This window comes from Accipiter gentilis, chromosome 12, assembly GCF_929443795.1.
Source record: "Accipiter gentilis chromosome 12, bAccGen1.1, whole genome shotgun sequence".
Taxonomy (NCBI): Eukaryota; Metazoa; Chordata; class Aves; order Accipitriformes; family Accipitridae; genus Astur; species Astur gentilis.
In genome coordinates this window covers 36,735,935-36,759,347 of record NC_064891.1, presented here as the reverse complement: position 1 = coordinate 36,759,347, position 23,413 = coordinate 36,735,935, and the positions used below count along the sequence as shown (strand labels likewise).

Here is a 23,413-nt window from a genome sequence, read left to right as displayed (position 1 = left end):
TCCAAACATATATTTAAGCGATGTTCTTCACAAGTCACACCAGGTGTATCTCTCACATAAGCTGCATGCAAACGCTCAAGTACACAAAACCATGTGACTTCCAGAGCTCCTAGATAAACATACAGGATGACCTGTTTATTCGGACAAGCCCATAACTTGTCAAGTTCATTAATTTTAATAGAACATTCATTTGTCTGCTTTAAGGGGTATTGAGAAAAGTTGTGTGTAACAATTGAGTTTTCTTGTGACATGGAAATGGGTAGCTGAAAACCAGACGAAAGAGATAATTAGTGTTGTTTCCTACAGCTATGGCTGGAATTACTGTTATTCTTTTTATTTTGTCACTTCTTCCTCCTTGGCTGATAAAAGCAAAATTTTTAGAAACATGTTGCAAACACAGGGAAGAAGTGCCAAGGAAGGCAAGTTGTATGCAAGCTGTGGATTTGACTTGCGTATCTTTCAGAATCATTTAAGAAAGGATTAATATTTCATGGAGTGTGTTGAGCAGTTTCTGTTATCTTTCTAACTAAGAATTTCCATTTACCATCTTTTTATGGTATTGTTGACTAAATGGCCTTATCGTAACCTTTGTGACAAAGCAAGAGACTAATCTGGCCACAGAACTAAATAACTCGTTCTTGTAAGGTGCAATGCATGTGATGAGTACCTAGCCACTTGAAAATGAAGCAACTTATTTAAATATTCAAGTGTGGATTTAAGGATCCATTTTCAAAGCAACATCCTCAGTCTATAAACTATGTTGCAACTACATATTGATTAAAGAACACCTTGTCCAGAAAAAGAGAGCGCAATTGAAGTTAGGATTCAATGCAATTTCTCAGTTAAGAGATAACTTGTCGACTAAGGTACTGCACATTTCGGATAATAACACTTATTACTATAAAAAGTGAAAAGCACAATAAACCCACATGACTAATTATCTCTCAGTAACTTGTTGTACAGTTGTACCTTAGGAAGTGCTCGGTGCAGGGGAACAGGTAGTCCGCTATTGCAGAAAGAGCTACCAGCCATCAGGACAAACACTGGGCTTCCTATAGCTTGTCAGCCTACCTAAAGCCTTTCTGGCCTCCCTGCGCATAGTAGCTGAGCAGTTCTCTAACACAGGGGATGTAACGATAGCCAAGGCGTGCGTGTGCGCACACACACACACAAACCAAAAAACAAACAAACAAACAAAAAAAAGCACTGAATGCTTACCCCTTTTGACTTCCTGCTGCCCTTGTCAGCCGCGTGAGTTCCTTGTGCTTACAAATTGGCAGGATACTATCTCCAAATTAGTTTGTTTTCACCTGTCGTTCTTATTCCAGAGCCTCTGTGCTCAGGTGACCAGAATACTTCTCCATCATAGGTGTACTCATGGCTAATTAGGCCCATTGATTTGATATTAACATTATCCTTCAATGTAAACAGCTGTTCTTCCCCAGTAGCACTGGGTAAAGAGAGTTGATGTCAATCAGATCCTTTCCTACTTGTACTAATTCCTTTCTTTGCAAAGTTACTGAGACTTATCATTTATTTTCAGCACCAGCAGTTCAGCTGTTTTTTTTCCCTATGCAAGCATTTTGTTCCAACAAAAATAAAAAAGAGTATGGTTACCAATTACTGGTTACTCACATGGTACAATCTCCCCCCTCCAAAAGAGCTAGAGAAATAAAGTCAGGTAGGGGGAAAGCAGAAATATGGCTGGATTAGGCTTAATGTCTGTTATAAATATTAACTTCTGAAAATATTTTAGAAATACATTTAGTTTGACACAATTAGATTATAATGGGAACTATTCACAGATGGAAACATCCTCAATGAATTGTATAGGCTAACTGGCTCCTAAGACATATGGATCTGATGTTAAGATCAGTAGTAATTTCTAATGCAGTCCTTCACGTTCCTCAATAGGGCACATAGTGTTCCCAGAGCATTAAGAAAGAGTGCGTGAGCAGAACTAAGTGCTTAATATTATGCAGTGGACATAGTATCCTGAGCTGAATTAATAGACTAATTTAACATAATAATGACATTTCATACCCTGTTACTGCAGGTTCCCATGATTCCATGAGATCAGAGCTAGTTCATTGCTGGCTTCCAGTTCTTTCAAATTCACTAGCACTTTCCAGCGGTGAAATACTTACATATCTCTATATTTCTGACTGTTTCCCATGGAAAGCCAAACGCAGATAGACAATACATTGAACACTCCATTGAGAAAGCTAGATAGTTCTGGGGTAACGAGGGGATTCTAAGAGAACTGTAACTTGAATTTATGTCAGTGCTAAGCTACACCAAGGTGGGGGTGATGGTGGGGGAAGTTTATACTAATTCTTTACCAAAATCCCAGAACCATGATAATGACTTGCATAGAGTGCAGGTCTTGCTGTCCTCTGGAAAAATAAATAAATATTCTTTTTTATGCCTGTGTGGTTGGAGGGAGGAAAACAACTCTGACCATTTATCATAACTGCAGATTATTAATTGTCCCCAGTACAGTCCCTATCGACTTGAGTAAACTGTTTCCTGTGCTTCCTAGGCATAGATGACCCTTGGCACAGTGGAACTGCACCAAACATTTGGCAAGCGAGGTTTGTAACCCTGGTCCAAGGGAACTTGCTGTGTCCTTATGCAGCTGGGGCTTTTGATCTAGGAAGCAGAACAAAACCAGAAGCATGGACTTGAAATACCTTACTCTGTGGCTTTGTGTTGCCTCCTTCTGCTTCAGGGATGCATCCCTAGATGCAGAGAGTCAGATTTGTGGTCCTGGAGTGTTTGTTAACCGGCAACAGGGGAAAGGATACTTTGGTTGGTGAGAATGTGTGGGGAAATATAAGTTTTATCCCTAGCAAATAACGGCCAACAATTTCAAACTCAAGTTGGTCAGATGAAAGCCCTGTGCCCATACAGTGAGATGGGAGCTGACCCCACTGAGACACCATCACCTATCACTCAGAGTCCAGTGGCTGTCTCCCCTACCCGACAGCTGAGCATTGGTTGTCTCTCTGTGTATGCCACTACCCCTGCTTTACAACCTTTAAGCAGAAAATGAGGGGTGGCATGGCAAAGGCTGCCTCACCTGGCACTAAAAATACCAGTCTGCCTCCCAAGATGAGGTCGGTAGCTTTTGGCCATGGAGCTTTTCCTTCAAACTCTGGAACGCTAAATACTTGCACTGAATGACACTTTGTATTTGCTGCAGCTGTGAACAGTGGTGAATATTTCTGTGTTAAAAACTTGAACATGCCATTCAAAATAAAGTATGGTCACGGTGGTACCCCTCTGTGCCACCAGACTGTTGTGTAGGGGATGGTAAATTACATGGGGATAAAGTGATAGGCATGCAAAATTTTATACTGAAATCGGTAGTTCCACCAAACCCTTCTCCCACCACTGTTACTGGTTTTTTCCAGTGTGTGATTTCTCTATACATAAATATATACGTATGCAAACGCATGCATATGTATGTATAGATCTATTTAGAACACATAGACACACACACTTACTACTGGTTTACCAATATTAACTGTGTAATAAAGCTATATATTGATTCATGGAGGCAGGTTTTCTAAGGGAAAGCACCCTTTTAAATACATAGATCTATTTTTTCCTTCCTACTATGTACAGCATTTTAGCTATTTTAATGCTCACACTTGATTCTAAAATACCTTTGTCACCATAATTTTAGTAACTTTTTGAGCAGTTGCCAGTTTAATTTTCAGTGCGTGAAAATTGGAGGTAAATTATTTATTACTTCCAGCAAATGTCTTTCACAATTTTATTTAATTTTTTCATCTTTTTTAATGGGTCATAAAATGGCAGTCTTTTATTGGATACTCGTAAAGTAAGGAGCAAATGAATACTTTGCAAATAGGTTACTGTGGATTGAAATGTCAGCTGTATTTCATAGGCTATGAAATTCTTTAGACCAGAGCTGTAGTGACATATGGCAGTGGGCCACGTCCCTCTTCTGTAACAATAAAACAGCAGTGGACATAAAGGAAAGAAAGGATTGCAATTGTTGGGTCTTCTCAATTTACAGTTTTTTGGTAAATTATTTATTAGAACAGCCAACAGGCCATGACTGATGCAGTTTAAAGTTGCAAGAGTCTTGTGGTTAACTTTGGTCATAAATCAGAACATTTTTTAAAAGCTCTTTTAAGACTAAGTCTTCCAGGATTGATTCCCATCCAAAAAGTGATACTTCACAGACAAAATATAGGAAAAGCCCTTTCACATTGAGCAAGGGCTATGAACTGTAAATAAAACCCATAGTTTTTCCTATTACAGTGAAATAGATTTAAAAGTATGGACCACTGGAACATTGCACGTTAGACCTGTGGTACATAAAAAGCAATAGCGTTTGTGAGTATCTGCACAGCATGTTAATTACAGATGCTTATTAGCTCAAGTTTGCCATCTCTTTGATACCACTTTACTCAAGTGCTGTGTCAGAACTGATCAGAAGATAGGAATGAGCATCCTGGCTAAAAAACTTAAAAAGATGCTGGCTTTGGGCACTGCTGCATTTTTGAGGAACAGTGTGAAGGGCTGCGCTTGTCTTTCCTGGGAGGCTTGTTCCCGCAGCCATGTTTTTTCAAGCTAGACATAGAGAAGCTGGTTGACACCTTGTGTTCTTGGGTATAACCGTGTACGGCGTGAGCGGGCCTCGATTACTAGAACCTCTGATTGTTACCCTTGGGGGTCTGCTTCTCCTTCCTGTGTGCACAGATGTAAAATCCACAACGTGACCCACGCAGAATGTGTCACACAGCAAAGGTGAGGTTTCAGCTGGGCCTCAGAGGATGTCTTCCTGGGTCGCTACAGCAACATCAACATTTACACTTCCTGATTCTTCGTGGGTTTTATTCAGAGTTGACCTGAGGAGATAATCTCTTCTGCAGCAGCCTTCAAGAGCTCAACACTTGTATTTTGCTCTGTGCTGGTACGAAACTAGTATCAGTCTAACCCTTCCTTGCAAAAATAAGGTTGTGTCAAAAGGTCTGTTTCCCTTCAGGGACAGTCTGCCCTGGCAGGCATAGCTGTGCTGTTCGGGTGTGACCAGATTCACAGTGAATCGGGCACAGTGAGGGTTCAAATGCGGGCCTCACAGGCCAGGATGGTCTTTCTTGTGGTGCTAGGGTGGGACACCGACACCTTCTCTTGTCTTGTCTTGCTCTCTCTACACACCTCAGCAGAAGGCATTTTTCCCTGAGTCTTTGGAAAGCAATTAAGATACTGTGGGTGTAGTCATGTAAATCACATAAATAATTGCAGGGAGATCTGGCCATACAGGCTTACAAAACCAGGCATTTAGTGCCTGTGGAGACATTTTTGAGGCGTTTCTGATCACCTCCACCAGGGAGACTGAAGGGATGATCTTATGACCAGCTGACCAAAATCTGTGCTCCTCCCTCCCTCCTGAGCACAGCCTGTCATGAAAAATCACTGCAGTCTTATAACCCATTAAATTGTAGTCCTCCAGTCTACAGAAAAAAGCATCAGTAGAGGCCCAAAGATTTAGAAATGTTATCTGGTGACGTAGGCTGGTTCAGCTCTTAGCTGATTTGAACTTTACTGAAGGAACCTGACGCTCACAGAATACTGACAATCACCACAGGGAAATAAAGGTGCCCAAAAACTAGAACCACTGCTGAATGTCACTTTATTTTCAAAATATTTGTAGTTCATGCAGAGTGCTGAGCTAAAAGCCTCACACATGCGGACATTTACTAGTAAACACTAGATGTGTTTATGTATACGTCTCTCTTGGATGTTTGTGAAAGAATGAGTAGAAGAAATAGGACACCTAGTTTTTGGAACTCCAAATTTGAAGGGGTAGTGTTTATAGGAATCAGAAGTACACAGAGCCCATCAAACAGGTGGATGCTAAAGAAATGAAAAAACACAGTTCTTATACCCTACAGACATGACTGTTTCAGGAAGGAAGTGATTTTGTATGTTGATGGGTTCATCCTTTTGAAGATGAGATAATTATCTGTGTGAGTTCACTCTGTGGCTTCTAGAACTGAGCGAGTATGAAAATCTCAAATGGCTTATCCCTGCAGCTGTGTATCAGAATGGAAGTTGATAGGGAAACTGGTTGTTCCTATTGCTTTGTATATGTGCTGATAGCTGATGTGTTCAGTGAGCCTGTTGCTTGGGATATTTGTCAGACTGTCTGACAGCTGAAGGTTGGGGGAATGCAAAGCTTGACAGTAGCGAGGTGGTCCATGGCACCAGGGACTCGAAACCGGCTCTTACCGGAGTCTGTGGGAGTCAGTGAGCTGTGGGCCTGGCTCTTTAGACACATGGGTTATTGGTGCCCTCTTCCATGGCCGTCTGCACTGCTGGAACGGTGTACAGAGGCGTTGCTGTGAATGAGGATCAGATCCGTAGACCTCACTGGCAGCAGAGTTCAGTCCCAGACGGAAACAGGAGCTTGCTTAGTGGCATCTCTTAAAGATATGGGTAAGCTCCTCATTTTAGTAACTGTAATAACTGGCCTTCAGTAACTGGCCTGAGCAGACTTTGTGGTATGCTTCTGTTCAGTTAATGGCAAGTTTCTTCCTGGGCATTTTGCTGGACTGAGATTTTTGTGCCACTTTTGAGGATCTGTTTCCACCAACTCATGTGCTCTGATAGGAATTGTTTATTTGTATTTAACTGGTAGCACCCGAGTGTGACTCTGTTTCGAAGCTAAGAAAAACAGCTTCAAATACTGGAGTTGTGTCCCCGTGACCCTGCCTGCTCGGCACACCACCCCTCTGGGACTCGGGCAAGTTGTGTAAGAGAATAGATTACAGACCTCCCTACTCGCTGTTTTTCTCCTAAATCCCAGGTAAAATATTTAGATAAGGGAACGGAGCTGGAATGTAGCTCTCAGGTGTGTACAGCACATTAGCCGAGCAAACGTTTTTTGGTGGGACTGGAATTTAAAGCTGCCTTTTCTAGTAGAGGACAGTAGTGGTAACGTTACCACTTCTCAATCCATTGGGGAATCCCTGTTTGAGTGGAGCTCGTCAGTGGACATAAACAGAGGCCAGCTCTATGCAGCAAACAGTAAGATGTAAACATGGGCACTAGTCCACTTGGAAATCTTAAGTATTATACAAAATTTTTCATACAACCCTAGTGAGTTCAAGGAAATGTCAAGATCCACTAGATAGCTGGGCAATGATCCTTTTCTTTGGTATGGGTTAAGATGGTCTTCTGGAGTGTTTTATCCAAACGTCTTTCAGGTTCCTGTTTCACTCAATTTACTAACAAAGACCATCTAAAAAAATAGCTTGATTTCTTAATAGCTAAATTAGACAAACCTTGCATGTTTCAGCCAAGACTCACCAAGCTCACGGTGGCCAACAGCATAAGCGTGGTAGCTATAGAAGACTGCTAGTAGAAGACTAATACAGATGTTCCATACGAAGGCAAGAGAGAACCGTCCCTATAAATTTAAGAAAATAATACGTATCGCGGCAGGAGTATGTAGTTTGCTGCATGACACAGGGAAGATAGAAGAAAAAAGGGTGACTTTTGCTTCAGGCTTTAATGCACAAGAGGGAAATGGAGTGAGAAGTTTAACAGTATTGATTGTTAAGTCTTGAAAGCTGGACTTTTTCTAGGGGAGCCAAGAAAGCCCAATACCTAAGTCATAGGTCCAGGAATTCCCAAGATACACTGTCACTCTCTCACACTGGAACAGTATGAAATGCAGTATTTTAGTGAGTTAGAATATCCACCTTTGGGTAAGCCACGATGCACACCTAGATTTTTGCTGACAAATCCATCAGGGTGCGGGGGGGGCAGCCTGGAGGTTGTGGGTATAGGAAGCATTGCTGCAAAAGAAGTAATTTGTTTCCTAAAGATCTAAGGGATATGTGGAAGCCTACTTTTATGAAGACCTGTATGAAATAATTTATATGATCATTTTAGTGGACTTAGCAGGTTTTTTGCATAGGCTTTCTTATACAGGAGGATGAAATTAAACATGAGTAGCAGTTAGAGGCACTGCTAGCATAGTGAGAACATGCCTCAACAATACTTTACTTCTCTTCTGAAGTTTCAAATATGTTTTGTTTCCTAGTTGCTCAGCTGAAAAACATGCCAGCCCAAGTATATGACACTTGAGATAGTGCCTGCTAGTGCTGGCAATGGTAGTCAGCCACCGATCCATCTTCCTTTTCAACCATGTAGGTTTGGGACTGGTACTAGCATGTCGTGTAAATCAACAAACTGCCGGAGGATAAAAAGCATGGTGAAATGATGTTAGAAAATATGCCTGACTGACAAGTACACATGGGTCAGGAGGAAGGATTATACTGCCAGGCAGCGAAGGAAATTGATTGGATAGCAGAAGAATCCCCATAGGAAATCAAGGATTCACATTCACTTTTTTTAAAACAAATTAAATGGGGAAAAAGCAAGCATCTGAAAGTGTTTTGGAAATTCGACCCCAGTAGCTAGCAGCAACTGTAGTCAGATATTACTGGCCAAATCCAGCAGTTCTTCACTAGTGCATAGGCAGAATTATTTTTGTTCTCAGTGGGAGTTTTGCCCAACAAGACACTACAGAAATGATTCCAACCAAAGATAAAAAAGCTGAGGAAAACTTACAATGTATGTAGACATAGTTAAAACTGATTGGAAATAAAGTCAGTGCAGGAGGTATATAAGGATCTAGGTTCTTAAAGAACATGATACGTTAATTTAAAAATCAAAATTACTTGGTGTACTGCATTGGAATTTAGACCAGCTGGAAGGGTTCTTGCCATGCTAGCAGGCTTTGAACCCAGCAATATAATCCCAATTATAGCATCAGTCAGCAGGAAGGCACCCACCATTACTTAGGAAAGTTCAGAAAAAGTAGAACAGCTGAATAGCTTTTATGTTCAGGAAACATGACTGCAATGAATGCCCCTTCTTGGGTGTAACCAAGTTCAAAACTTGGTACGGAGCCTGTGGCGTGTCTCTCTAAGTCATGCTTTAAAAAGACAAGGCTAATTGGGTAAAATGAAACATTTAAGAGATTAATCTTTCCTCTCTGAATTTGTGCTTAACTGAAAAGTTGCCATCCAAAACCACATCTGTGTGCTGTGGATTCTTCAGTATTTATGGGATGAATTCAGTTATTCCTGTCCAGCTTGAGACATTCTATGATTCTATGAGTCAGTTACACCTGTACAGTCATAGTTAATGGAGTAGTATGGCCAGAGTCTGTGCAAAATGATGCGATCCCAGGTCACTGGAGAGAGTCATGTTAATCTAACTGGACTGTAGGTTAGTGACTTGGACAGAAAAACACTTCGTGTGATGTGTTTATGATGCACAAATCTCCAAAAAGTGTAACAGTTTAAACACACAAATTCCTTCAGGGACACCTGTCAGGATTTGGGCTGTGTTTTCCACAGCACAGGGTGTACTGAAGTCCTCTGATCAAGAAAAAGCACAGCATGAAATCCTCTTGCGCTATAGTCAATAGGACTGTTTTGCCAGTCAAAATTGAGCAGAATCGTCATGCTGAAATTTCCCACAGCATTTCTCATTAAAGTGGCAAAGCAAAACATTGAAAATAAAGTAATTAAAAGCATCACATTTAAAAAATTCATCACTAACAAAAGTTTTGTATAGTTTGTGTTATTTAGTGCATTGGAAGGGAATTGAATTAATTTTTTATTTTTATCTGTTCTGATTCACTTATTCCAGTAATAATTAGAAGTAAATTAAAGTTATTCTTTCTGTTAGATCAATTATTCATAACACAGATCATTTAAAAATGAGTTTAGCGGAAGCAACTTACATCATTTTTACTAAAACTGAAAAAGAAATTAGCCAAATTAGTTAAAATAGCTTTGAACTCCATATTGACTAAAGCATTTGTGCCAGAATGAAAATTCATGACATATAAGAACAGTATAAATGATTAATCATTTTAGTTCATGGATATCTATATTTTTATTTAATTACATCTATGCATAATATAACTGTCTGAATCTTGGGAATCCAAGCCAGAGAAGCTGAAGAGTCTTCTTATGTTTAACATTCACCATGTGTTGTTTTCTTCTAGGGTTAATTTGTAAAATGTAAACCACATACTATTTGTATGCAGTGTTTATGTACTATTTATAGAAAGTCTTGACCATTTATAATTATCCGACATTTTATCCATAACGTCTGCATATGACTAAAGAGATGTTTATGGAACAGACAAAACAATGTTATTTTTACAGTTGAACTTCAGTTTATTTACGTAAAACTTTTTGGAGTATTTTACGCTACGTGTAATAGAGAAGGGCTGTTCTTTACTCAGACAGCTCTCTGTCGAGAAGACTAAAATTACTTCCAAACAGTAATGAGCACAGTACCTGCGGCAGACTGTATTGTTCGTTTTAAGCAGCATAAATTGAGGAAAAGAAAGCTCCGTCTGAAATGACCCAAAATTGGGTTCTGAAAGCTACAAGGTCCAGCAACCCTGTAGCAGCTAAGTATCTTGATCACTTAAAAGTCATCAGAGGTTTCTGGAAATGATAACACAAAGTAACCACATTAGTTTTGTCAATGCTGTGAAGTCACTTCTGATGTCTAGGGCAGCTCAGAGGCCCCAACTCCCATTTTCCTCTCTTGGAACACTTTCTCTGTTGAACAGTCTGTAGGTACAAGTGCCTCCGCACCATATATGTGCTTTTATTGACTGTTTTATGGCTGCTGATTTTTTTTTTCTTTCTTTCTTTCCAGAACTCTGGAAGTTTTGGTGAGTTTGAATGAAGGGCAGTCTTTCATGTCCAGCTCATTAACAATCACTGCTTCAGAGTGTGTAAGTAAATGGCTAACATCATTCAATGTAAAATCGTGAAATCCAGTTTCTTTTGGTTTTACCATTGCATGACCTCTCAATGCACAGCGAGTCCTGTTAGATGTTTAGAATGCACAAATCCACCTAACTAAAAAATACACCTGTGCAGACACATACAGAATATACATTATTTAATGACACATGAGTTCTTTATGTAGGCGCATACATAAATATATGTTAAGTTGCTTTCTCTGTATTTGGAGACACGCTTAGAATCTGTTTCATAACACCACTACATGTAACAAAGAGTTTTCAGCTGTTTTTAATTCCCTGTCGAAGTGTGTGTGAGGGGTTACAGACAAGATTTTTTCCTGTGGTTATATAAAACAATTCCCCTAATTCTTTCCATTAAGGTGGCAAACAGCTTTATTTTAGGAAGTTCTTTTTTTGCAGGATTCCGCATAAGTGAAGTATTGCTGTATGTATCATCCAAGACTTCCTAATAACACACAAAAGCTATCTCTCGCGTGGCAGGCTTGGAGACTTACCCTTGCTTTCTGACATAGGCTCTGCTATAGGGGTTTCTCCTTTCATTGCTGCTGAATCTGTTTTGCTAGCTGCTTCAGGGGCTGCTGATTTAGACCATATGCAGAACTATATGTAGAGGGAAAGCCCTGGAATTCTCCTCCTCTCCAAGGCTACCTCAGCCGGCTCTGCCCTGAAATCCAAGCAGTGTCTGTGTATTCCTTCTTTGTGCAGGGCTTATATTTTTCTGTAGCTTGCAAATTGTATTTTGCTATATGTATTACAAAAAATTACTTTAGCACAGTGTGCAGCTGTGGCTTTCAAAATACTGGGAAGCTTCCATGTCATCAGAGACTTGCTCACTATAAATACAATCAAGTCATAAGAGCCAGGTACTGAGTAGGTTCAGTGGGAGCAGGCTGAAGCTGAGGAGGCAGAACCTTAGGACTTCAGCCTGGTTATGGAAGATGGTTAGAATCCTACAGGAGGATACTAGCGCTCTGTAACTTTAGATACCTACCGTTGGTGCCGGAATAAGGAGCGTAGGCTCTCAACTCTATAAATTAGGAGTCTTTGCCAAAGCACAGGCTGGACTACCTAGGTTAAGCCTAGGGTTAACTATGTTTCTATCGTAGGCTTATGGAAAAGAGTTAAAACAGCTTGCAGGATAAACCACAGACTTACGCAGACAGTGACTTTTCAAACTTAATATATAAAATTTCCAATCTTACATTTCTGCTCTCTGTTAATTTCTTCTGTTTTCTGTTTTACATAGGACAGTTAAAATTTTTGCAGTTAAACACAAGACCACTATGTAGGGATGGAGGTTTTGAAAATGTGCTACGCGTGGATACTGTGTTTCTTTGAATTTGTCTCATTTGAAGTGTGACTTTAGTGCAGCTTTCCTGTCAGGCGTAGAAGCATACGGAACAGCACTTTCTGCTTATCAGCATGTATTTTTCCAACAATATTTTTAATGCTCATAGGTAATTAATAGAGAAAAAAAAAGACATTTTTCTTCTATTAATTTAAAAACTAAATACTTGGGTAACTGTAGAAATCAGAGTCATCTAAGTTCAGCCCGTCAGTTTCAGGAAGAAAGCCTGAATGAATCGAGAGCTGAAGAAACATGCTACCGAAATCACGTTTCTCTGTTTAAGGGCCTCTTTATCATTTGGAAGCATTTCAATCTTACACCAAAGCACGCTGAAGGACAGTATGATAACGTAAGGACAGTACAGTCACAGGATGATGCTGGAGACTAACAGTAGACTGAGAAAGCAGCACATGTTAAGTCTGTCTCCATGCCCCCTTAAAAATTGCTAAGATTGCACAGATACATAAAAAGAAAGCACTGATGCAAAGCAGATCATACCAAATTGCTGGGTATGGCTGTCTTCTCTCTGCTGTACTCTCGCAGTGCTTCTTTGCGGTCAAAAGTTTTCACTACCGAGAAACAGAATGAGTACAGATGTGCATTGACAGGAAAAACTGTTGTATTTCTGATCATGTTTTTTTGTTGTTCCCCCCCCGCCTTTCATACATGTTGCAGCAAAGACAGCTCCATACAAGGAGAACTGCTGTTTCCATAGTAGCAGATGGGCAACTGCAAGAAATGGGTCACTGCTAGAATTGTTCCACTAATTCTGATAGCTAAGCAGCTGATGGCTAGCTGGTATATAAGAATCAGAAGTTACAGCCTCCCCTAGCGAACACATATTGCTGCAGTGAAAACAAACAAAAAATATATTGCATCTAGGCACTGTGGCATGCATCTTACCCATTTCACGTAAATACGTATGCCTCGCTGCACCTACGCGTTCTTGGAATAAAGCTCTGTTTCACCTTCCATTTGCAATGGTGTATCTCCAGTGCAACTTTTCTCACTTTGACAGAATTACTCATGCTCTACTCAAGCCTTAGTGATGGCCTGGGTGTCCCTCCTTTCCTTTTTCCCCAGCTGTAGTCTGAATAACTTCTCTTTTCATAAGGTCACTGTTGCCTTTTTCTCAGTGCTGTTCTAAACCAGCACAGCAGCACAGAACACCGAGTGTAAGAATAAAAGCACCTACAGGATGTGAGTTTGAGGTGGTGGGAGATGGTCTGCTCATTTCTTCATTAAAAGCAGTATTGCTGGAAGCAGTAACGCTTGTTCAGAACTTCTTGGGATGGTGCCTTCAGGTTCAAATAGCACTACTGCAGGGATTTAGAGTGCTATAGTCTGTACAGTGTGAATGCCCCAGATGTATGGGTTATAAGCATAAAAGCCTTATATATGTATTGTTAGTATAGATTCCTTAAAATTCCACACACCTACCAATCCATACAGACTGGTGTCCTCATGGGAGGAGAAGGGCACCTCTTATCCACAGACTTAGGAGGAGACTTTTCCCGTTTGTGTCGTAACAGCTCGTTTCTTAGCAGTTGATGTACCCTTTCTTTTCTTCAAGTTGGGCCTTGTTCTTATCTCAAGGATATCAGTTTTACATCAAAATGAATCCACTGACCTCAGCAGAAATAATCCTGGCTTGCATTGGGGCAACTTGGGCCCGTTACCGATGACTGAATGACTTAATTTGAAGTTTGGTTTACAGGTAGGCAGAAGAAAGTAGTTTTCAAAGTTCTGTCATTTTCAATTTAATATGTCCACCAGTACTGCTGTGTTCAGCACGCTGTGTTCAGTCCCTTTGAATACCTGAGACTTGCAGGCCCCAGAACTCACAGGGAACGAGAAACACGAATAGCATCTTACCACCTCCTCCCTCTTTTTAGTGTTGATACATCATTTATTGTGACATGCAGCTCCTATTGAAGCATCCTAGCTTACCTTCTACATAACTAGTGGAACTGAGGAGACTTAGAACAATGCGTGTCACTGAACTTGTGCCAGATATGCATTTGGCTAAGATGCCCTTCTTGATCCTTTGTGAGGAATTTCTCCATTGGCAAGAACAGGATCTGACCCATGGGAACAATTTGTGTGGGATTTGTATCGGTCAGTAGGAAGCTGTTTTGGGGTGAGTGGGAAAACCAGGCACCAGTTATTTGCAACATCCACTGACACTGCCTTTCTGCTTTCTTTGCAGTCTAGTGGAGTAGCGGCGCTTATTGCTGTTCTTGTGCTGCTACTGTTAGTGGCACTCGGTCTGCTCTGGTGGTTCTGGCCGCTCTGCTGCAAAGTGGTGAGTAAAGACTACAAGAGAAAGTCACTGGGTGTGCGACTCACGATTATAACTCGTAGCATGTTGGGAAACACAGATAACATGGGAAATAGGTTAAGTAACAGGAGAGCTACATCTGACATAAGCCATCTGTTGAGGGAGTTTTCTTTCATTAGTGATACACAATAAATGGAGAAAGAGACCAGCTTCAATGCCGTGGACTGCACTCTTAGCAGTACTTCTGGCTTTCTGAGACCTGCACACACATGAACCAACATCAGCATGCTGGTGTACTGCTCACTGGCTTTCTACTGAGCGAGCACATATTTCTGTGAAGTTTTTGGTAAAAGCCTTTTCTCTGTTATTTGAAAGTTGTTGGCCATAATAATATGCAGACATCCTGAAATCAAGGACCATTTTAAAAGTACTATCACTGAAATTGGTATTTGTAGTCCATTATGGGCTCTCAAGTTGGAAATCCCATATTGTCTTAATTCCTTGCACACATTGCATCTTTTTTCATCTGAGCGCGCTCTTTATCCTTCTAGCAGCAGTCAGCAGTGCTGTTTCACTAACTCTCCTTCCATCTCTTTGTACGTTGGGGTTTTTAAATGGGTGAAGTTCATTATTCATCCAGTTCAGCAACAGCGCTGAGGACTTGGGAAGTGGAGATGGCTTCCAGGCTGTCACTGTATTCCTTGTCTTGTCTTGGGCTTGTGGAACTGGGGGCAGCAGAGGAACTGGCCTTCTCTCCTGACCATGCTGAAGCCCACACAATCAAAAGCCTTGGTGTAGTCCTTGAGGCCCCAGGCTATCCTAGGGCAAGAAGTCCTCAGCCCCGTCTGCATCCTCATGGTCTCGGGTTTCTGAGGCAAGAACTATAAGCTCTTCTCTAATAAAAAGACTCTCTTCTGTCTCATTCTCCACAGGAGTGTCCCAGCAGAAATCTAGGGAGATTGTCTGTTATTACTTCAACTTTATTGTATATCATGAGCCTTCCTGTGGTAAAGGAAAATTTGAAATCAGTTAAGAAGAAAGCTTCCTATTTTCTTATTTTAAAACAATGGGCTAACCTTGATTCATAGATCATCTTCACACGTCTTAGTTTCCATACTCTCTGTCTGTAGAAAGCGGTTACAGCTAGGCATTTCATGTAGATCTCTCATCGGGGCAGGGTGAGAGGGAGATAGAGGACGTGAAGGAAATAATATTGCGGCAGACTTGTGCTGGTAGAAGAGCAAACATTTTGTGTTTCAAAGCCTAGTTATTTTAAAAATACACATGTAAAATACAATTTAAATCCCTAAGTAAGGTAACTTTTTTTCAGTGTCTCCTGTCAGCTACTTACAGACACACTTTGGAGTGGGTTGTTACACTACTCATTAATAGTTGTTGAGTGGGATCATCATATCCTTTCCTATCCTTTTCTGAAAGCAGCTGCTTTTCTTTTGTCCTTTTCCTGACTTCTCAAGTTTTTCTTTTTCTTTTTTTTTTTTTAAGACAAACACACACACTTCCTATTGAGTTGACCAATATCAGGAAGCCTTATGTTCCTTCAGTTTGTCAGAGGTCTCAGAACAATTTACCTCACCATAACTCTGGTTTTTGTTGTGAGCTGAATATGACTGTCAAAACGTAATACACGTGTCTCTAAGTTACGTTAGTCCAGAATCAGTCTTTTACAGTTGGAAGTGCAGTCAATCACATCATATTCAGTTATGCATGCAATTTTAATAATTTGCCAAGTGGATAGGTGTTTTTTTTTCAGCATCGGGTTTACACATATACAACCTAGTGAAAAAAATAAAAATACTCTTCACATTGGCCAGTGTTCAGAAGTCAGTGCTCGTTAGTGGTCAGTTCCCATGGTATACTGTGCGTTTTCCTTGGGTTACAGTGAAGAGTAATTGCAGTATCTTAGTTGCTTGAGAGCAGGATTTTTTTTTCCAGTGATAACTCTGTAATGACTATCAGTAAGGTGCTTTCTGGATTTTTTTATGTCGAAGTCCTACATTAAAAAATAGTCAAATGTATAGTTCTGTGGTATTCATTGCCAGCCCTTCTGGTTGCTATGCCTGTGTAATACATTTAAATATTAGCTGCACCAGCCTATGCCTGTTACAAAGGAGTTCAGTTTAATGTTACATATGTACATCAATATTGTGCAGAGCTGTGGGGGCATACCCAAGCTAGGACCCAATTAACTAAAACAGATGCCCCTTATAATGAATTTCAGAGGAAAGATACTACCTTGGGTGCCAAAGATGCACTGTGGCATTAAGGCAGGGTTCTGTCTGGGCGAATCTCCTGTGGGGAGCTATGTCTCCACAAAGAGCTGCACTGAGCTGTGAGAAAATGTCCCTTGGTTCTGATTAACCTTGTGCTTAAGTCTGTTCCTCCCTGATGTTTACTTTAAGGGATAGTAGCTTACCCTGAGCATCTTTTCTGGTTACAGTGTTTGGTACAGGAGTAATTGGCTCTTTCTAGAGAAGTCTTGAGCTGTAGATTGATAAGTTACTACTAAGCAGCAGCCTGACTTCTACGGGAGCAATAAAACCATGGCACTTTAAATGTTAGTGCCCTCTGTTGTTTCCTCCCATCTCTCATGGATATTGTTTCTTTAAAAGGAAAAGGTAATTTTAGAACTCATTGCTGCAACAATACTGAGTTCCAAAACCACATACGGTTGCACTGAACCTATTACCAAATACTGACTCTTCCATTCTTTTTGTTTTGATGTCCGTTTCCTCAGATCATTATACTGTGCCTCCATTCTTTTCCCTCATTACGCGTTACTTTTCTCACAGTACATGTTACTGCCACTTCTGGCTATGTAGTTTTGGGCTTGGTGCCAGTGTCCTTGACGAGAGAGGCAGCATATTAGGGCCAGGCAGCACCTCCTCTTCCCTTCCTGTGAGCCTGCTTCCCTGGCAGAGTGGAATGTCTGGTTTCATGGGACAAAGAACAGGAGCAAGGAGGAAAGCAGCAGCCCTCAAACCTTGTAAGCATCCCATGCTTCAGAACCAAATGGAAGAGAGAGAGGCAAAAAATGTTGCGGACAGAACAGAATGAGTGTCCGGAGCCACACAGCATGTAATCCCTACCGCCCTGCAGGCAGAGTGGTGAGCTTCAGGTGGTTTGGGCACTCCGCTTCATCCTTGCTAGGACTCAGTCTTGTCAGCATTCTTGCTATGAGGTCCATGTACACTTACAGGTTGGGGTAGAGGGACTCCTTTTTCTTTTTCTACGCCCCCCCCCCCCCCCCGCCTTTTTTAAAGGCAGTTCACTGTTGACAGTTCTTTCACTCTTCCCTCAATATCAGAACATATGATTGCATCAAGCTGGCTTCAGGCTCTGGTGCTGACATTTCCTAATGCCCACATCACACGAACATTTGAAAAGTGTTAATGAGCAGATCAAAGGGACTGTTGCCTGAAGCAACTAACTTTTTTTATTTATTTATTTTTTTTTTAAGAAATCGGCTCTCCTCCAAACTCAAGACTTCATTCCTTGCCACTAAATAAATGAGATGCAGGCTTGCCTGGTGATGATGATAATAAAACAAAACAAAACTAGGAAATAATCCATCTCTACATGGGGTTAATAAGACAGCAGCATTTTTTCAGAGTCTTCCATATTTAAACAATCTGAATCAAGTTCAGGAGAAGTTAATTTGCAATATTATGATCTTCAGTATATGCAGTTTCATGCTACATTTGCATTGTTTTCTGCCAAAGCTGCATGGGTTCCTCGGATTTCTCTTCTTTAAAAATGGCTTTCTACTGATTTCACTTGAAATATCGCACAAGACTGAAAATAATCTTTGTGCATGTGCATGTGTGAGAGAGGGAGAGTGTGTGAGGAGCCTGTGGAAACATAAGGATGCAGGCATTTACATTCCACTTCTGTCAGCAGGGGTGAGTATCTGCTACTCAAAGCAGATTATTTTCTCACACCACTGTCACATGTAAAACAAGTTTCATTTTCTGAAGCTATTAGAAATAGCAGCTAATTAATGTATTGGTTAGCTTCAAATCAAATTTACTGTATAACTTCAGGGAGTTTAGCAGCTGGCATAGGATTAGATCCTTTGATCAGGGAGTCAAACAAAAACTGCCATTGACTTGTGACTTTTGAAGCGCAGTGAGGTCAACAGGTAAGAGTTTTTCTCGATTCACCAGGGTAGAAAATTTGATTCCGTAAATATCAGTAGGCGTAGGGCCCAAGCAAATTTAGCATGCATCACAAAGAAGTTCACTGTGCAAAGGTGTCTTTGCTTAGGAGAGATTGCAAGACTTCAGAATTGTAGAACTATAGAGTGTGGAGTGATAATACCGTTTAATATGCATTCATATAAATCCAACACCCAGCTAGGCCCTTCCCCCCTGTACAGCTTGCAGTCTTGCCAGCGAAATACATTTTTTTGAGATAATCGTTAGACACAGGCAAAAGGGAAATAAGAATGGGAATCAAATAAGATCAGGTGACCCTTAATATATTGAAGGTACTCTTTTACCGTTTCCAGTCTTCCAGTTGCTTTCAGTGAGAATTAAATATCTTCATGCTTTGGACAATCTTGCTCAGCATCCAAGTGTCTCTCAGAATCTGTCCCATGATTCCTCTGTGGTGTTGCTTCCTTGTTGTAAAGTTGTTGTAAAGTTAGGGCAGTAATTCCACTCTGGCTCTCAGGAATGTTGCACTAATTAAATAATCAATTTCTGTGAAGTATTCTGATATTTCCTGATGGATGAGAAGAAAAAGTATTCAGAAACATTTAAGGAAAAATAATTTCTGGCATGTTTTTGCAACATTATAAACCAGGGACGTCTGGTTAAAATCCATAAGTTGACTTTCCAATCCACTCAAAGTACTCTGAGCTTGCTTGATGAACAATTCAGTATCTTAAACCTGAAGGGCTGTGGAGAAATGTTTCCACGGGTGCCATAACTTATTTCTCTTATTTGACAGAATTCCTGTATCCAGTGCTAAAAGTCCATAGCTTGTTCAGGCAGTTACTAGTAACAATCTTGGTGGCACTGTGACTTGAAATGTAAATCAAGAAGGAAAACTCCTGATTATTGGTGAAGAAAAATATGTTTCTTTTATGTATGATGCTATACATCTGTGCAGTGACATTATTTATAGGCAGTGGTAGAGTAAATTAAAGTACTATAATTAATAGCACAGAGTGAATAAAATAAGGCATATTTCAATTAAGGTACTTAATCCTGTATTAGGAGATTTAGGTATTTGTCATCATGGACAGTTTTGGTTATGCTTGTATAATACTAAGGCATAGCAGAAGCAGACTCCTTTATATTCATGGGATATTTTTTAGTCATTTCTGTGAAATATTCAAGCACGAAAAATGACTTGATATCACTGAAATACTTCTTTTCAGCTTACAGACCTGCTTTTCTTGTGGAAGAATGGCTGTGCATTCAGTTTTCATCTTAATCCTTTAAGAGGGTTGCTGCCTTCCTCTTCCCCTCCCTGTACTCTTCAGTGGATTCCTGTCAAGTACTGGGAAACTCCCTGAGATTTACAATATGTATGTGACAAAGGGAACAGGAAGAAACTGTAGGTAGAGGTTTAAATATAGGTGTAACTGAATTATCCTAAGAGCAAGCCTTATCCAGAAACAGTTTAAGAAGCCTTGTGAATGTAACTTCCACTTGCAGGCACTCCACACTGAACAGTCAAGGAGCTACATACTTAAATTATTAGATCTGAAATGTGAGATCTGTGGAAACGATCTGGATGTCTAGAGGTGAAGCCTGAGCTACCAGAAGGCATTTCACACTTGTCATAGGGCCAGAAATTATCCAGCAGCATGGCACAAGGAAGCAGGCATCTTGGCCCGAGATTATGCAAGACCTCACATAGACCTTGGGATGCTTTTCCTCCCAGGCTTGCTAATTGACTCCATAGTGTTTCATCACTGACTATTACTTAGAATGACTGAGTCTTATCCGGTCGGGAAGCAAAGCAGCAGACGCGTCTGCCCAAAGAGTGTCTGCCACTCAATTGATGTTATTTTCTATTAGATGGATGGTGTTAATTTCCAGAAGGCCTTGATAATCGATACCCAAGGGACTTGGCAGCAGCGGTTGCCAGTTTGCAAGCAGATGTGGGGGACTCAGATGGAAGCAGTTCACTCTTAAAATTTTCTGTTGACTGTTGGATGCTGCCAGTGCAATTCCTTATGCTTTTATGTGTTTGGCTCTTTCAGGTCATCAAAGATCCCCCTCCACCTCCACCAGCTCCCAAAGAGGTACAGTATGACGGTGCTCCACTCATCACACTGGTTACACGCTACCACTCCTCTGTGCTTTCCTGTGTTCTGCGAATCTGGCTCTTTGTCCTAGCTGCTTAAGAAGAAAGAACTGCCCCATGGGAAGCCTTAAGATGAGAGTGGGGTGGCCAAAGTCCAAATCTCTGTTTGTCTCAGTCGTCTCAGTGTGGCATGAATTAAGCCCAAATCCGCAGAAATATTAAGGGGCTTTTCCCAATTCTGCAGCGAAAGCAGAAAGACCGAGTAGCTCTTGTGTAACAGTCTGAAGATTCATGTATGACTTAAACAGCATTTTCCCACAGCTTTGGCATTCCAGACGCTGAAGAACCCCTATAAAGGAATTTCTCTCTCACTTATGGGCAGCAATGCATTAGAGGATCTTCTGGTGTCTTCAGTATTTTTGCCCCTTGGTCTTGATTTAGCCAATTGCTTGAGCGTACTCAAGTGTACTCTGACAGTTAAGTCCATGATAAGGCACACTTCATTTTGCTGAGGCAGCCAAGAGCGAGTTTGACAAAGGTTGGCTTAGGAAACCGTGATCGGCTGTGCAACCTTTATCTGCAGATCTGCTGAACACCGTCTGCTGAATCCAAATGAGTAGGACTGATGATCTGGCTTGCTGAAGGCATTGTATTATCTGTAGAAGAAGCCACTGCAAATGCTTTTTTTTGTGCATGTTCTGCTTATTTTTATTAGTGGAAAGGAAAAGGACCAAGGCAAACAAATGATTGTCAATAGATTACCCAGTTAGGTTCCCCATTTGGACTTCCCTAATGGTTGACACCAATGCTTTTCCCATGCAGAACATCAAAATATTTCCCAACGTGACCAGATTTTATCTGGAAATTGGTGAACACTTTGGGAACCTACATATCTGATCTTTCACACCTAACATGGGAAAACTTACTCTCTGTGAACTCTAGTAAAATGTACTAAAAAGACACTGCTGGGGGACATATCTTTTTAAAGTAAATGTTATTTGAATTTGACAGGAAGAAGAACAAGAGCCCTTGCCTACCAAGAAATGGCCCACAGTAGATGCTTCCTACTATGGTGGACGAGGAGTTGGAGGAATTAAAAGAATGGAGGTTTGTACGATATGCCAATCACTAAAACACATGCTCTCTGAGGCTGCAAATGGTGGAAACAAAGACTTTTAAAGTGTACTGAAAATACAAAGGCATAATGTGTGCTCCCTTCCCAGTGACATAAGCCTTGTAAAATTTTTTACCAGATCAAACAATTTTGACCTTGCCTATGAAAGAACAGCTTTCAGTAGTTCCATTTGACTGGAACTTTAAATAGCTGCCTGAAGACATGCTCTTTCCATCAAGCTAATGAGAAAGAGAGAGTGAGAGCCTTTTCTGAATGTTTTGGAAGAAATTACAGTGAAACATAAGTCCTCCAACTGTGGGCCAGCCAAATGCACTGACAATGGTGATGCTAAGGAGAGGCTTGATCCCAAAGGAACTCACAGCGACAACAGTGCCTGTCTTTGAAGAGACATGATAGCATCATGTTAATTAAAACAGAATGAAAAATGTGCATCCTTATGGGCACGTCCTTATGTCAGATTTTATAGTAAAGTCAGCCTTTATGGAATTTGCAGAGCAGTTTTCTGCAGTTTTTAACTTCAGTCTAGGAAGCTGTCTCTGTCTGAAATATCCACCTAGGCCATATTGATCTATCTCGACGAAACTTTAAAGGTATTGGCCTAAGAATCAGCTTTACTTGGGTTCTCTTTAAACGCAGCAGAAGAACATGCAAGTTTAAAGCTGTGTTGCTTACATGTGTTTCCTTCAGCAATTCAGAATTGCTAATTTAGAAGAGCTTCAGACTTCAGAATAAGAAAACAGTGCAATGCAGTGCTTTTCAGAGGCAAACTAGAAAATACGTTCCAACATCAAGAATTACAAGCCTGGATTGCTAACAGCAGCCATGATGAGCCTCCAGGAGGAGTTCCAGGAGGGGGTTCCATGGTTTAAATCGTTACGGTTTGTAAATGGGATCTCCTGCAATGAAACAGAAAACCGATAGATACCTTGTGAACACAAGTAACATGAGTACCATAAAGAAATGCGTGTTCATCACATGACAAAAATACAGTATTTCCTCTTCAAAGAAGAGAGCAGAAAGTAATGATTACGTTAGATGACTTGTTCACCTGTGCTAGGAATTTTGTGCAGGGCTAAGGGCTAAAGGTGTAAAGCAACTGAAGCTGCTGGCAACACCACCATGAGCTCTTGAAAGGCACCTCATTCTGTGGAGGTGTGTCTCTGTCCTTCTCTGGGACCTGGGAGTACTAACAAATTTTGGGGTTCGGCCCTGCATCATCAGTGCCTCAGCATTTGATAATGGAGCTTTACCTCTGTCCTGTAGTATCTGTAACAGTGGGCTGAGGGAAACGCTGGCTTAACAGCCCATTCCCAGCTGTTCGGACAGAGCGTTATCAGACCTCATACCTGTCACTGGCTCAAGAGAGCACATTGCTTGTTTGGTGAATCGGGGCAGGGCAAGCGCACAAGCCAGACAGAAAACAAAAACAGTCTTAACGAGATGATGCAGGTGAGCGGGTCAAAGGGAGGTTATTCCTTGCCCGGCAGTTAAATGTGGTTTCTGAGCTGTGGCCAACGAAAAACT

General features: G+C 40.9%; 1 protein-coding gene across 2 annotated transcripts in view; it reads left to right on the top strand.

Moving 5' to 3' along the window:
• The window catches only part of ANTXR2 (ANTXR cell adhesion molecule 2), a 119,447-nt gene that overhangs the window by 45,376 nt on the left and 50,658 nt on the right, over positions 1–23,413 (top strand). The window contains exons 11-14 of one of the 2 annotated variants that reach the window (XM_049814871.1): positions 10,735–10,813; positions 14,404–14,499; positions 20,711–20,752; positions 21,766–21,861. In XM_049814871.1, coding sequence (XP_049670828.1) covers positions 10,735–10,813; positions 14,404–14,499; positions 20,711–20,752; positions 21,766–21,861 — 313 coding nt within the window. The remainder of the gene's footprint in view (positions 1–10,734; positions 10,814–14,403; positions 14,500–20,710; positions 20,753–21,765; positions 21,862–23,413) is intronic. The other variant, XM_049814872.1, reaches the window with a different exon arrangement.